General features: G+C 46.3%; 1 protein-coding gene across 4 annotated transcripts in view; it reads right to left on the bottom strand.

The window, feature by feature from the left end:
• Positions 1–5,494: 5,494 nt before the first annotated feature.
• Positions 5,495–17,300, bottom strand: part of lrrc3b (leucine rich repeat containing 3B) — a 58,025-nt gene continuing 46,219 nt past the window's right edge. For all 4 annotated transcript variants that reach the window (XM_080216253.1, XM_080216237.1, XM_080216246.1 and 1 more), the window contains one exon: positions 5,495–9,276. In XM_080216253.1, the coding sequence (XP_080072379.1) occupies positions 8,331–9,110 (780 nt within the window). In that variant the 5' untranslated portion in view covers positions 9,111–9,276 and the 3' untranslated portion in view covers positions 5,495–8,330. The remainder of the gene's footprint in view (positions 9,277–17,300) is intronic.

Consider the following 17,300-nt stretch of genomic DNA (forward strand, 5'->3'; position numbering starts at 1 on the left):
GTTACACACAACACCCCCTGTGAACAGCCCAGTTACACACAACAGCCACTGTGAACAGCCCAGTTACACACAACACCCCCTGTGAACAGCCCAGTTACACACAACAGCCACTGTGAACAGCCCAGTTACACACAACACCCCCTGTGAACAGCCCAGTTACACACAACAGCCACTGTGAACAGCCCAGTTACACACAACACCCCCTGTGAACAGCCCAGTTACACACAACAGCCACTGTGAACAGCCCGGTTACACACAGCACCCACTGTGAACAGCCCAGTTACACACAGCACCCACTGTGAACAGCCCAGTTACACACAGCACTGACTGTGAACAGCCCAGTTACACACAGCACCCCCTGTGAACAGCCCAGTTACACACAACACCCACTGTGAACAGCCCAGTTACACACAACACCCCCTGTGAACAGCCCAGTTACACACAACACCCCCTGTGAACAGCCCAGTTACACACAGCACTGACTGTGAACAGCCCAGTTACACACAGCACTGACTGTGAACAGCCCAGTTACACACAGCGCCCCCTGTGAACAGCCCAGTTACACACAGCACCCCCTGTGAAAAGCCCAGTTACACACAACACCCACTGTGAACAGCCCAGTTACACACAGCACTGACTGTGAACAGCCCAGTTACACACAGCACCCACTGTGAAAAGCCCAGTTACACACAACACCCCCTGTGAACAGCCCAGTTACACACAGCACCCACTGTGAACAGCCCAGTTACACACAGCACTGACTGTGAACAGCCCAGTTACACACAACACCCACTGTGAACAGCCCAGTTACACACAGCACTGACTGTGAACAGCCCAGTTACACACAGCACCCACTGTGAACAGCCCAGTTACACACAGCACCCACTGTGAACAGCCCAGTTACACAAAGCACCCCCTGTGAACAGCCCAGTTACGCACAGCACCCACTGTGAACAGCCCAGTTACACACAACACCCCCTGTGAACAGCCCAGTTACACACAGCACCCACTGTGAACAGCCCAGTTACACAAAGCACCCCCTGTGAACAGCCCAGTTACACACAGCACCCCCTGTGAACAGCCCAGTTACACACAACACCCACTGTGAACAGCCCAGTTACACACAGCACCCACTGTGAACAGCCCAGTTACACACAGCACCCACTGTGAACAGCCCAGTTACACACAGCACCCACTGTGAACAGCCCAGTTACACACAGCACCCACTGTGAACAGCCCAGTTACACACAACACCCCCTGTGAACAGCCCAGTTACACACAGCACCCACTGTGAACAGCCCAGTTACACAAAGCACCCCCTGTGAACAGCCCAGTTACACACAGCACCCCCTGTGAACAGCCCAGTTACACACAACACCCCCTGTGAACAGCCCAGTTACACACAGCACCCCCTGTGAACAGCCCAGTTACACACAGCACCCCCTGTGAACAGCCCAGTTACACACAGCACCCACTGTGAACAGCCCAGTTACACACAACACCCCCTGTGAACAGCCCAGTTACACACAGCACCCCCTGTGAACAGCCCAGTTACACACAGCACTGACTGTGAACAGCCCAGTTACACACAGCACCCACTGTGAACAGCCCAGTTACACACAGCACTGACTGTGAACAGCCCAGTTACACACAGCACCCCCTGTGAACAGCCCAGTTACACACAGCACCCACTGTGAACAGCCCAGTTACACACAACACCCCCTGTGAACAGCCCAGTTACACACAGCACTGACTGTGAACAGCCCAGTTACACAAAGCACCCCCTGTGAACAGCCCAGTTACACACAGCACCCCCTGTGAACAGCCCAGTTACACACAACACCCCCTGTGAACAGCCCAGTTACACACAGCACCCACTGTGAACAGCCCAGTTACACACAGCACTGACTGTGAACAGCCCAGTTACACACAGCACCCACTGTGAACAGCCCAGTTACACACAGCACTGACTGTGAACAGCCCAGTTACACACAGCACTGACTGTGAACAGCCCAGTTACACACAGCACCCACTGTGAACAGCCCAGTTACACACAGCACTGACTGTGAACAGCCCAGTTACACACAACACCCCCTGTGAACAGCCCAGTTACACACAGCACCCCCTGTGAACAGCCCAGTTACACACAGCACCCCCTGTGAACAGCCCAGTTACACACAGCACTGACTGTGAACAGCCCAGTTACACACAGCACCCACTGTGAACAGCCCAGTTACACATAACACCCCCTGTGAACAGCCCAGTTACACACAACACCCCCTGTGAACAGCCCAGTTACACACAGCACTGACTGTGAACAGCCCAGTTACACACAGCACCCACTGTGAACAGCCCAGTTACACACAGCACCCACTGTGAACAGCCCAGTTACACACAGTACCCACTGTGAACAGCCCAGTTACACACAACACCCACTGTGAACAGCCCAGTTACACACAACACCCCCTGTGAACAGCCCAGTTACGCACAACACCCCCTGTGAACAGCCTAGTTACACACAGCACCCACTGTGAACAGCCCAGTTACACACAGCACCCTCTGTGCACATCCCAGTTACACACAGCACATTCTGTGCACAGCCCAGTTACACACAACACCCACTGTGAACAGCCCAGTTACACACAACACCCCCTGTGAACTGCCCAGTTACGCACAACACCCCCTGTGAACAGCCCAGTTACACACAGCACCCACTGTGAACAGCCCAGTTACACACAGCACCCTCTGTGCACATCCCAGTTACACACAGCACCCACTGTGAACAGCCCAGTTACACACAGCACCCTCTGTGCACATCCCAGTTACACACAGCATATTCTGTGCACAGCCCAGTTACACACAGCTCCCTCTTGTGCACAGCCCAGTTATACGCCACACCTACTGTGCACAGCCCAGTTACACACAGCTCCCTCTTGTGCACAGCCCAGTTACACACAGCACCCAGAGTGAACAGCCCAGTTACACACAGCACCCAGGGTCAACAGCCCATTTACACACAGCATCCACTGTGCACAGCCCAGTTACACATAGTACCCACTGTGCACAGCAGTTACACACAGCACCCACTATGAACAGCCCAGTTTCACACATCACCCCTCAGCACCCACTGTGAACAGCCCCTTACACACAGCACGCACTGTGCACAGCACAGTTACACAAGAATCACAACACCCACTGTGAACATCCCATTTACACACAGCACCCAGAGTGAACAGCCCAATTAGACACAACACTCAGAGTGAGCAGACCAGTTACATGCTGACCTGGCAGTCAAGAACCTGAAGAATCCATAGAGTCCCTACAATGCAGAAAGAGACCATTTGGCCCATTGAGTCTGCACCGACTCTCTGCGGGAGCATTCTACCTAAAGCCTACTCTCTTGCCCTAACCTGTAGCCCCATACATTTACATGGTCAATTCACCTAACCTGCAAATCTATGCTACACAAAAGATAAGCTTTAACTTTTTAAAAACTTATTTAATTCACCACATTAAATCCACTGGCTGCTGCCAGCTACGAACTCACTCCATCACCAATACCAACCCTCCCTCCCCACAACCATTCCCCCCTTTCCCCTCTCACCCCTACCCACTCACTTAAATCTCACTGCCAAGTCACCTCTCGGGATCTCAGCGAGAGACCTAAGCACACTCAGCCTCTTGCCTCTGGAGGCCTCACTGACATCCATAACTCACCAGCAATAAGCAAACAAAGCTGCTGGAACAGGCTGCCATGGTCCTGCCACCAGGCTGGATATATTGAGAACTGTGCCGACCTAGTACCTCTGTCTCTTCCGGTTGCATCTTTAGTTATTCCAAAGCGTCACGGTTCAAATTAAGCATCACCCACAAAATTCAGCCCCACGTCACTGACGTGAATTATAAACCATAATGGTTCCAATAAAATTTCTGGCAGCACCCAATTCCGTGCTTCCCTCTTATCTGACATAATTCCTCAAATTCGATGCCTTATCCATTCAGAAGATTTACCTTAGATCCTCTGTTTCACTTTTTGTGCAACTTTGTCAGATATCTTTTGTAAATCTAATTGTAAGGTTTTCCACAGTCTTTTATTCAGTTTCTTGTTGTGTAGAATTGCTTGGATTAATTGTAATTGTCATTGAAACTAATGACAAAATGGTACTATTGAAATACAATGAACATTTTGGAAAAACAACATGGATTAATGGCTTTTTCACCAGCCAAACTGATTGTTTTAATGAATCAATCATATATAAACCAGTTTTCAAATTATTATTCTTCCTCAGGCTTAACTGTCAAGGTCAGCTCTTACAGTTCATCCCTACAAGGTCTGGGCTGGTGTTATATATTTGCCATATCAAGTAAGGAGACTTGGTTTCCTACCAGTTTTTTATTTCAAGATTCTTTTTAAACTGGATTCAAATTCTCAAATGGACATTGTGAGATTTTGGGTAGAATTTTCCTGTCCCGCCCGCCATGAGAATTGTAGCGGGCACGACATGGACCATACAAAGGTCCATTGACCCCAAGCAGGGATTTCCAACCTAGGAGTGAGCATGGCTGGAAAATCCCGCCCTTTTACTCACATTCTCTAGATTACTAGTCAGTGATTCGACAGTACTCCATCAACTACGCCATTGAAGCCTCATGTACTGCAGTCAATTAGGAATCACTAAGCTGATGAGAACATCACCTCCATAAGGCTGTAATATTGCTGTTAAAAAAACCCTTGTTAAAGAGGTGTAATTGGTTTTTAACAGTGTACCAAGTCATAACTACTGCTGAACAATTTTACTGGCTCCTGGAAACTAATTTTATCTTTGTGTAATGTCATTTCTTTCTATAAGTCATAAATCCATAGTTTTTAATGTTTAAAAAATATTGATGATGTTTCAGTTTTTAATCTGTATGTTCCAATGATTTATTTCACTTTTTGTGAAATATAGTCAAAAGGTTGAAGCACTGTCAGTGCATTTTGTTTCCAAGTTTCCAGTCTTGAGAATTCTTCATTGTGATTGACTGTTTACCTGCTTGATGCTTTCATTATTACTGAACACCTGGAGATCCCCTTCACTTGACTCCGGATTGTGACATTGTGAATAGAGAAATCCATGCCACAGAGATGGTGAGATCTTTCTTAAGCAGCTTTCTTTGAGGTTAGCATTGTTACTTCAACACTGACTGCAAAATACAGGCCATTACTCCTTTAGAAGTACAATTCTATTTACAAGTGTATCGACTATACATACAGTTCCATCAACGATCAGCTGCTCTCTGTTTCCTTAATTCCATTTGTCTTGCTAAGGAAAATCATTGGAAAGGACAAAGTTGGGTATTTAAAGAGATACTAACTTGATCATTCCAACTGATTTCAAAAGGATCTGCAGGCCATTGAAAATAGTTTTGCCAAAGGAAAAGACAACATTACTTAATTGATCCAAAGGACAAAAAAAGTGGGAAGAAAGGAACAGTACGAGTTAATTGTCTGGCATTTATTTTCTTCTGAGACTGAAATATGTGGTATGACAAATAGCTGGATAACATTAATAGCATATTTCCAAATGCAATTGCTATAGACGTGTCGAATGGACAGATAATAAAACATACTTTCTTACAGAAATCATGTAAGTTTTAATGCATCAACAGGCAATACAGATGTTCAGGCACTTAACAGGCGATCAGAATTATTCTGTGCTAGATTGTGCTTGTTCTTAAACTCTCACTCTTTGGAGAACCAAAATGATCAGAATGCCCAGATAAGGAGCGCTATTAGCTGTTTCTCTCCTAATCACCTCAGCAACTTCTTTCACGTTTAATTAACTATTCATGAGAATGATCTAGGTATCTTGCTCATTTTTTACATTTGTGCTTTACACAAGGGCCTGTTTAGCAGAAGATCGTTTGTATTTTTCTCATCAATTTCTTTCCAGCAACTTGGTTTTCTGAAGGTGCTGACATCTTAAAGTAAAGTAAAAATAAAGTCTATTTTCAGCCCATGGTAGGCTTACATTCACACTGTGAAAATCCTCTAGTCGCCACACTCAGGTGCCAGTTCAGGATTTTATTAGGATACAGTGTGTTAGGTGTTCTCTGGTACCTTGTTCGATTGTTTATTTTCCATCTGTTAATTGAAACAATGGCCGGAATTTTACCTTCCCACCCGCCACGGGAATTGGAGCGAGCGAGGGGTGGACCATGGAAAGGTCTGTTGACCTCAGATGGGATTTTACAGTTTTGGGTTAAGCGAGGTTGTAAGATCCCAACCAGTGAGTTTTGACAGGTCTATTTTGCATCAGATGTATCACATTCGAACTTGATTCCAGCCTCAGCTAATCATTCTTCCAACAGATTTACACAAAATCCAGAACAAACGCAACATCTTAAAATTAAAGGTAGGCCATTTTGGAATGAAATCAGGAAGCATGTTTTCATACAAGAATAGGTGGAATCTGGAATTCTTTTCCCAAAGGTCTGTTGACATTGGATCAATTGCATTTTTCAAGACTTGTAATTCAATTGATGTTTGCAAGGGAATCGAATAATATGGAGGGAAATGAGCAAATGGAGCTAAGGTATAAATCAGCCATGACCTAATGGAGTAGCAGAACCAAAGGGCAAAATGACCTATTCCTACGACTCTAAATTCAAGCTTCGGCAGTTCAGTAAAAAGTGGACATATTTGCATTGTCTGGTAAGAAAGACAGACATTCAGAATTCTGGCTCCCCTTGTCACTGCCATAGACCCTTACCCTCATATTACCCTGATATTGACAGGTATCGCTGGAGAACTTAAATTGCCTGCCTGCAGGAAAGGCTGACAGGCAGAGTTACAATTGAATTCTAATACTGACAGTGCCAGGCATTGGAGCCAGCTGAGAGCTTTATATTCTCTCAGTGTAGGGCAGACTATTGACATATGAAGGTTGAGAATGTTTCTGATTAATCTGAAAGGCTCTGTATCCTTTCTGATAGATGCCTTACAGTTCTTTTTGGTCCTGGCTACAAATTAGACCAAAGTTTCTTATGGGATAGACAACCATTAATAATTTATATTAATTGGAAATAATTTCTGTTGTGACTGTAAACAGTTGCCAGAAAGATCATTCCAATCACTGACATTGAAACAGTTACAAATTGAGACATATCACCTATGTTAACTGTGGTTCAATTTGATATAGATATTCAGTAAATGAAGTAGTGGATCTATTCTTGCTCTCCTCTGCTGCATGGTATAATTGTACAACTTGGCAGAAATAATTCCTCCAAATAGTTTTCCTAGACTTTTCCTTCTAAAAGAATCATAGAATTCCTACAGTACAGAAGGAGACCACTTGGCCCATTGAGTTTGTACTGACAATAATCTCACTTAAGGGCCTATCCCTGTAACCCCACAAATTTGTCCTGCTAGTCTCCCTGACACTAAGGGGCAATTTAGCATGGCCAATCCACCTGACCCGCATTTCTTTGGATGCATCTCAGTGATCTTTCTTTCACACTGATTTTTTTTCCTTCTCCATGTGATTCTCACTTGACCAGCCACAGGTTGGATGAGCTTCTTCAGACACCAATCTGCTGACACATGTGCCTTATTCAGCTGCAAGTTGAAACAGGCATTGTGTCCATGTCCTGCACCCTATCCAGATATACAAATCTAACGAAAGGGGCAGACAATCTGCCATGCTTGCAATGAATGTAGGGCAACTTCCCTAAATGTAATAAATTGGTCTGCCACTTTTATATCTTTTTAATCCTCTGCCAGCTTGGATCTAATATAACATGATGTATCATCAACCTGCAGCAGACTTTGTATCCTGTGCATAGAGAGGTTCAGTTTTTGATCCTCAGATCTATAGCACCATCTTAGAATACATGTGGGACAATGATCAAAGTTTTCAAAAAGCAACCTTTCATGTATTCCACCATAGCTGATAAATGACTGTCAGCAGCACTGACAGCTGGAAGCTTATCATGTTTGTCTGTCATTCCTTTTGTTTGTTATTTTAACAGAGCTGTTAGTTTAAAATACCAAACAGAGGAAAACCATATGAACACAGGAAGCTTATAAAATCCTCAACTGCTTTCTACTTAGGACCTGAATCTTGATTTTTCTCTTCCAAATTAACACCACTGGACAGATGTGAAAAGAATTTCTCAATCCTTCATTTTTCACATGGTTTATGGATTTCCAACCATCCTGAAGTAGTTGAGCTCCACTATCTCCTATTTCATTGCAGTTAGATTTTCGAGCCACTTTGCTGCAAAGTGGAGATGAATTAAATGTACACTTAAGATACTCCATTTCCAAACCTTTTCTTTAATTGAACCAATTACAGTACAGTGCTAATGTCATCCGATTCTTCCGGCTTCTTTTGCTTGCTTGGAAGCGATTTTAAATATTCAAGATGCCTTCTTGCATCTTCTTGGTTCTGACGCACGTAATACACCACGTAAGAGATCACCATGGTGAACCAGCCAAACATCGTGACCAGCATGGCCACGTCGGTTGTTTTTTTAGCCAGGTTACAGAGGTCAGCTTCGTTTGCAGCGCTGATAAAGGATTTCCCAGTGTGTTCCTCCAAAGCGGCAGTCTCACAGATGATGTTGCTGGCCATCTCATGGTTAGAGGGCATGCCATGCAGCACCTGCTGGAGGGTGCAGTCACAGTGCCATGGATTATCAGAAAACTGAGCCCTGCCTTTCAGTTTGCTGAATGTGTCTTTATGTACACTTTTAATCTTGTTGTTCGAAAGGTCAAGAGTCTGCAAGGTGTCAGCCACCCCTTTGAAGGCCTGTTCTTCTATGGACTCGATAACATTTTTGGACAAATTAAGCACTTTGAGCTGGTGCAGGTCCTTGAATATCTCATTTGGAACAGACCTTATTTGATTTGAATCCAAGTAAAGTAAAGCAGTTTCAGGAGGAAGGTCTTTCGGAATCTCTTTAAGATTCGCATTACTGCAGCTCACATTTAAGCTACTGATGTGAGAACACAGGCAGCCTTTGGGACACATGCTGGCTGAGTGAAAGCACAGTATCAGGAGCATGAAACTCTGCAGCAGAAAATACGTAGAGAGGGGGCGAGCTAGGAATAGGTCCATCAGCTTCATGCTGGAATGTCTGCATAATCATATGGCCAATTACTTCATCCAGCAATGAACGTACAGTCTGCGGTAATAAACCTTTTGCTCTTCGGTAAGCAATTTACACACCATGGTCAGGCTGCACATGTCGTCCACATTTATATCTTGTTAATGATGTTCAAAAGGGTTTTACCTGAAAGAGAAATGTACACATTTTACACATGAAGTGAAATTTAAAGGCGCAGACTGTCCAATACACATGATTGTAATTCTGATTAACTATCGTTCCAATCTCCTACTGAGACATAATGAAACCACATTGTCATCTTTCAGCCAGGAAACAACAATTGCTTTTCTTCTATTCAATGCGTTCTGCATACATTAGTTACGATTGTAATTCTGTGATATGTTTTACTGTCTGCTATAAATGAGAAAAACAACATATCTCAATGTTGTGAGAAAAACTAACTGGACTTAATTTTCATCAAAAGTGTTGCTACATCAGGATCCTTGCCAGTTCTGCTATGCATTTTAAGCTTCCATCTGTCTTTCTTCTTCAAATGCTCCATTTTATTTTGTACAACCTTTTAAAAATCTTCTATATTGCTTTTATACTTACAAGAGATTACAGAAGAAAATCAATTCCAAAAACAGTGTCCTCTTTTTATGCACTTATTGTCATGTTCTGGTTTAAATGTTGCTAACCTTCTTTGAAAAATGACTAAGAAAAGGTAAATGGGTAAGGGGTTAGGGAGGGTGGGGGGTAAAGTGATTAAGATAAAACATAGAAACATAGAAAGTACAGCACAGTACAGGCCCTTTGGCCCTCGATGCTGTGCCAAGCTATGTCCGAATCCAAGATCAAACTATCCCACTTTCTATCATTCTTGTGTGCTCCATGTGTCTATCCAATAACCGCTTGAAAGTTGCTAAAGTGTCCGACTCCACTATCACAGCAGGCAGTGCGTTCCACACCCCAACCACTCTCTGAGTAAAGAACCTACCTCGAACATCCTTCCTATATCTCCCACCAATAACCTTATAGTTATGCCCCCTAGTAACAGCTACATCCACCCAAGGGGCTGGCATAAGGGGGTGGAATGGGTAAGTGGATGGGGAGTGGGTTGATTTTACCATTTTTTATCTAAGTGCTGGACGGATATAAAACTGGGAGTTCCAGATTGGTCTTTTGGGCGTGTTTTCAGACCCCACTCCCCACTCCGGCCATGTGTGCAAAATTCTGAACGAGCCTGTTGCTTACTGCAAAGCCTGTGGGCGGGGCTTAATATGCCCAAAACCCTGCAGAGGGAGGCAGTGCGCATGTGCAGCCTCTGATACTGCGCATGCACATTAGCTGTAGCAGGAGTCTGACAGAAAAAAAGAACTGTCAGGCCCCTGCTAGTGCAGACAGCCTGAAGCAGCTCCCTCTCCCCTGCAATTGCAGGTCCTGTGGCCCGTGCTACAGCCCCCACTGACTCCCCCCCCCACCCCCAACATCACCCAGACAAATTGTGGACCCCCCTCCACCACGTCGCTGACCCAACGCCCTCTCCCCACTGATCGCTGCAGAGTGGTAGCAGGCCCCCACTCTCACCTCCCCCCACCGATCCTTGCAGAGTGGCAGCGGGCCCCCCACTCCCTGCATTCCCCCCACGATCCCCGTAGAGTGGCAGCGGGCCCCCCACTCCCTGCATTCCCCCCACGATCCCCGTAGAGTGGCAGTGGGCCCCCCACTCCCACCTCCCTCCCACTGATCCCTGCACAGAGGTAGTGGGCCCCCACTCCATCTGTCCTCCCACTAACCCTGCAGAATGGCAGCGGGCCTCCACTTCCTTCTCTCCCCCCAGCGATCCCTGCAGACTAGTAGCGGGCCTCCACTTCCTTCTCCCCACCAATCCCTGCAGAACGGCAGCAGGTCCCTCTGCCTCCCTCCCTCCCCACCACCAATCCCTGCAGAGTGGCAGTGGACCCCCTCTCCCACCCTCCCCTCGCCAATCCCTGCAGAGTAGCAGCAGGCCCCTTCCCTCCATTAGCCCCTCCCCACATTAGCCCCTCCCCCACTGGTCTTGCATCACTGGCCCCATCCCCCTTTGGCTTTATCATCGCATTGAGCTCATTTTCAGGTTGGTGAGGTAAGTGGGTAAGAAATGTTAGGTGGGTGAGGTAAATGGGTAAGAGGGTAGGATGTGTCAGGACTTAGGGTGGCAGCTGGGCAGGATGTTGGTTGGTGAGGTTGAATCAGGTCAGGCTGGAGGGCAGTAGGAAGGTCAAGCTGGGAGTTGGAGGGTTGGGAGGGGAATCGTGTGGTCGTCGAACTAGGGATTCAGCGATTGGGAGGGTCAAGGGAGGATCAGCAGGGTCAGTGTGTATGATTGGTGATTCAGTTCTGTTGTTACCCAGATATTAGATAAAGTTAAATCTGTCTAACGTTTCCTCAGTAACAACCAGGTAGGTAAGTTGGAAATTTCCAAATTTTCCGACCCTAACTCAGAATTGGAGACGTTTTCAGAGGGACCCGGGGAGCAGGAGAATTGACCGTCAAAAATCCTTGTCATAATTACAAGCTTTTACGTGGCCTTCCTCTGCGACCTCTTGAGGTCCTCTCTCTCAGCATGCAGAGTCTGTTGCTGACTCTGGTTTATTGTCCATCCAACCCCCCCCACCTCATCTTTACCCTCAATGCACACCCTGCGACCATCTTGTCCCAAATCGCTGAAATGACATTCTAATCTCCTCAAACGTTACCCTCCAGACACACCTTTGCTTGCATCATCCCCTTGCTCTTCTGAGTCTAACTTGCTGATGATTTCCTGCTATGAAGCATGATGAAGAATTCTGCAGTGTTCACAGTGTGACAAGATGTGCATTGTTGGATATTGTCAGAATGGATTTTCAGTCTCCCATGACTTCTGGCAAAGATCACTCTTTTCAGGGAAATGCCTCCAAACAAATAGAAATTGACTTATCTAACCTGAGCAAACCAAAGCCAGGGATTCAAAATTAAATGCAATCACTTTTCAGAGGCTGTACAATTCAGAGTGAATAGTGCAGTGACCACTAAAGGATCTTACATGCTGGTAATATCAGTTCACCTCTATTATCAAGTGGGAGAGAAAGATGAGAAAGCAGAGAGGAAAGCAAAAGGGGCTAGGAGTATAATAAAATACTGAAAGCCACAGTTTGGATGTGAGAGATATTAAAAGCTGAGTTACATTATCAAACAGCAAGGGCTATGAAAAAACAGCAAGTATTCTAAAGCTAGATGCACATTTTGATATGGAGATGTGATCAAATAGCAATTTATGCCAGGATGGACTGGGAATTGACATTTCTGTCTACAAAATGCACAGGAGCTATTGCTTCTCCTTTCTTTCTTATTCAATATTGCAGATGCTGTGGCAGTATTTACCAAATAATTCATGACAGCATTAAAACATAGGGATAATAAATGAGATCATGAAAATGCTGAATCTATCTGATTATGGAGCTTATTCTAGATAAATAGTAGAAAGGAGACAGACAGATGAAGATATAAAATATAGAAGAATATGCAGAAAAAGCAGGATCAAGTTATGGGTGACTTCAGTTACCAAAAACAGACCAGAGTAAAAGCAATGCGATTAGGGAGAATTTTTACAATGTGCCCAAGTCTGACAATTGGACCATTCTGTCTGCACCAACTCCTCACAGGATCGATCCAACACTGATCCAGCCCTCATCTTCTCTCTCAATAATCTGGCACCTTCCTCTGCCACAAATTTGTTTCTCGCTGTCTCAATACTCAATGTGGCAAAGGACTAATCAAGAATAAAAGAGGATTTTCTGCAAAAGAATAATCTAATAAATGACAGTATTTAATAATAATCTAATTAATAAAACATAACACTAGCTCCATTCTTCCCCATAATCATCCTGTAATTCAACAATGTATCCACTTTGTTCCTTAGAAAATGCAACGATCACAAGTACTCTCCATGGAAAAACACTTCACGCTGCAACAATCCTCTGTTTAAAAAAATACTGGGCTGTAACTTCCGGAGGTTACCCCCCCAAGATATCCTGGGAATCCCCTTCAGATGCTTCCAGATAAGGACTGCATGGCCATTGCCCAGAAATGCAAAGACCCCCCTTGGCGATTGCCTTGTGTTGGAAATCATGTGAAAAATGTAATTTAAATCGTAAACTTCATCTGGTTCCAACTGGGTTGCACCATCAGTTAGCCAGAAAAAGTTAGAAGGCCTTCTATCTTCTGGGTGATGATTATCCAGACCGACAGGACAGCCCCACACTCCCAATCTCTCCATCGATCTCTCCCACCTCCCTGACATCCCCCCAGGCATCTCTCCCCCAACTCCTCACTCCCCGCTACAGGATCACCACACACTCTCCAAAACCCAAGGAGTCTCCCCCCCAACCTACCCAAGACTCATTCCAACCCAGAGGGACACTTTGGTCCCAATCCAGAACCAGGCCCAAAGCCTGACTCAGCCCACCCCGCACAAAGCCTGGACGCGACTGCTCCTGAGGTCTGTCCTGACCCAAACCCCAGGTCTGAAGAGGGACCCAGACCCCCAAGTGAATGGTGGCAGGAGGGGGATTGCAGGTTGGGGATGTGGGGAGGAGGGGTGGGGGTCTCTCAATGGGCCTCACCTACCCCACTATTGCATCCCGCGAACAGGCACTGAATGCATTTGAACAAAAGACCACTCCTGTTGGAAGCTTCCTGCATGGCAAGTCCCTCACGTACTGCTGGGTGAATACCAGTGACCGTGGGATGAAGCCAGTAAGCGGACATTAACTGCCCACTTATGAACCTCAGTTGGTGGTAGGGCGGGAAGTCCATGAACTTAACTGGAGCAGAGGTAGGAAGATGGTGGGTTCCCTAATTCTCACCTGATTAAATGCTCCCACCACTAAACTAACCTCAGGAAAGAGCAATAAACTCTTGCTATGGTGTCCTCCAGTAGCCTTATAGGTATACAGATAATCAAGTTTTCTAAAAGCCCTCTATGTTGATAGAATGACTTTTGAAACGGTGATACAAATTGTACAACTAAACTTCCCTTCATATAAATTTGTTATGTTAAACGGACATTACAGACCACACTGTGACATGTGTTATTCAGTAAGGGAGACTTTAATTCACCACCTATCTCGTGGTCCTGAGATGGAAATCTTTGGGTGGAATTTTACAAAACTTTTCCTAAGTGTCCAGCTAGTCTGAAAATGGGAGAGTCCCAGATCCTGTTTTTGGGCGGGTTTTCACACCAATGTTATGCATTCTGTCTCTGAAAGGATGGCCCAGTCAGTTTCTAGTCAGAGAGGCTGTGGATGGGGCTTATCTCACCAGACAGTCTACAGAGGGAGGGATTACAGACATGTGCATTAGCAGTAGTAGGGGTCTGACAGACAGAGAGAGAGCTGTCTGGCCCTGCTACTGCAGGCAGCCTCAACTAGCTGCCCTCCCCACTGCAGTTGCGGAGGCCTGCGGGCCAAGATGCAGATCATGCTACCATCCCACTGTCCAGACAGATCCCATTTGGCCCCATCCCAATTGGCCCTCCTCCTGGGACTGGCCCACTGGTCCAACCCCCCCCATTGGTCCCACCTCCATTGACCCCACCCCATTGGCCCCACCTCTGTTGGCCACACCCCCCATTGGCACCATCCCCTGACATTGCCTCCATTGAACCCGCCTCGTGGCACTGCATGGTAGACAGTGCCACGATGCCCAGTGGGCAGTGCCCAGATGCCAGATTGGCAGTGCCAAGGTTCCAGGGTGGCACTGCCAGTCTGGCACTGCCTGAGCGGCACACCTGGCTTGCCCTCAGCCTCCCTGGGGGCCTCAATGTTTTCTGTTTCCACCTGTGAGGCCAACACAATTGTTTCCGTTCATGGGGAGCAGGTATTTTCCTCGCCAGGAGAGAACCCCTCCTGGAAAGGCTATAAAGGCAAAGTGAGCCCAGACCATTGAGCACTGGGATCGCTAAACAGATGCAAAGCAGTATTTAAATAAATTTGAACAAATTATTCAGTCTGTCACCCATTTCCGGTGAATGCTGACCACACCGAAAACCCAGCTGTGGTAAAATCGTGAGCGCTGAGAAATTGGGCCTGATCCCCAATGGGCGGGGCGAGCCAGTAAAATTCCTCCCATTAAGTTTCACTTTTCAAGAAGCTTTCATTATCTCCCGCTTTCTGAAGATTGGTATCAATATGTCTTAAAATACCTCCAAACTGAAATGTCAGCTTGAACACACATTTATCGACAAAATGTTTGTGACATTCAGGATACCAAACAAAATCTATACAATGAACTGAGCTTTAATCATGTTCCATTGTAATCTAATGAATGGAAATGTTATCCAAAGGATGTCCAGTCACGACTTCAAAAGGGAAATAAACAGGACAGGAATTCACTTTCACTTCTAGCCGACCCTGATAACTGTCAGAACATGCCTGGACACCAGCCACAATGACGGTTACCATGGTTTTCTCAGCCTTGTATGTTGCCAGTCCTTGGTGACAATCCATCTCTCGTTTCAGGATTTTTGATTGCAGATTCTTTTTCTATCAGATTGCTTCAACTGTCTTCTAATGAATTATCTGCATTGTACTGAGGTCACTTTCAAATTTGATATGTTGGTGTTTACCTTTGATCATTCCACCAAAGAAACAACGTGAATACCGGAGCAATCTGTATTGGTCTCCCAGGCACCCTCTGGACCGCAATCGTCCCATTCCCCCTCACTTCTTTGGACAGCGGTGAGCTGCGTGTCAGTACTGGGCAGGCGGGGACTGACCACACCAGGTGAACCCAGCTGCAGAGCACTGAGGCGCCATTTCACAAGGTCACCCCAATCTTCCAGTGCACTGGGAGGGTCCCTCCCTCCCCCCACAGGCATCGGGAACCCCCCACCCCTCTTCGGCAGCATGTTCCCCCAACCCCTCCCCAGCATGGGTTGCCAGCATCGGGACATTGAAGCCCTCCCTATATGTCCCCATCATGACCCCCAACAGCCTCCCCCATCATTATCCCCTTCATGCTCCACCCCTAAACAGCATAATCCCCCCTGCATAACGCTCCCGCATAGCCCCTCCTCCATAGCCCCATGCCTAGCTCCCCTGCATAGCCTCCCCTGCATGGCCCCCCTGCATAACCCCCTGCATAGCCCCTCCTGCATAGCACTCCTGCATAGCCCCCCCCACATAGCCCCACGTAGCCCCCCCACATAGCCTCCCCTGCATAGCCCACGCCCACCTAGCCCCCCTGCATAGCCCCTCCCTGCATAGCCCACCCCCGCATAGCCCCCACTCAAGGCCCACCCCCTACTCAAGCCTCACCTCCTTGGCACTGCCCTGGCACACTGGCAGTGTCCAACTGGCACTATCAGGGTATGTGCCACCAGATGGGCATTACTGGGGGCACTGTGTGACATTGCCCCCAACACCGAGGGGCTTCAATGCCTCCAAGTCCCTGACATGGCCATCGCACCTGGTGTCCGCTGGTGGAGAACGTACTGAATCTTGCTGGGCTCGTGCTGGGCCCAAAAACTGGGAGATCCCGGGAGCTAGGTTTCAAACAGGCTATGTATATTTAAATATTACTTTAAATATGCTTATCAGCTTTGTGCCCAGAAAGTGCAGAATCTGGTTGGCAACATTAGAAAGGGACCAGGATGATTGCAAACCATTTGGCGCCAGGCACGGAATCAAGTTTTTTGCCCCACGCTATTTTCCAGGACCAGCTCGAACTGCGCCAGGCACAGTGAGGCTGGAAAATCACCCCTGTTATCTCAATTATATCTATCATATATAGTTTATCAAATAATAAAACAATTCTAATATCAGGCTAATTTTAATCTTAACCACTAAAATCTCTCCAAAATTGAAAAATACTCAAATAGACTCCCATCCTGGCATTAAACAGATGAGTGTATGTTCTCTGGTTTTATTGTGTTTTATATAATGAAGAACCAAAACATAGCATTATAATTGCACTCTAAACATTACTTCATACCAATTTATTATTGTCTTTTTATTCATTCATTGGATGCCTTATTAGTTAAACTCAAAATGTTTTTGACCTTTTTATCGGTTTATCTAGCTGTATTTTCAAGGAATCATGGTCTGGATTATCACTCCTGAGGTGAATGTGCAGAGCTGAGAAACCTCCTGGCCTGCTGCATGTACCTCAGGAATAATTGCCCCAAATAG

This window comes from Carcharhinus amblyrhynchos, chromosome 2, assembly GCF_965287045.1.
Source record: "Carcharhinus amblyrhynchos chromosome 2, sCarAmb.v2.hapA, whole genome shotgun sequence".
Taxonomy (NCBI): domain Eukaryota; kingdom Metazoa; phylum Chordata; class Chondrichthyes; order Carcharhiniformes; family Carcharhinidae; genus Carcharhinus; species Carcharhinus amblyrhynchos.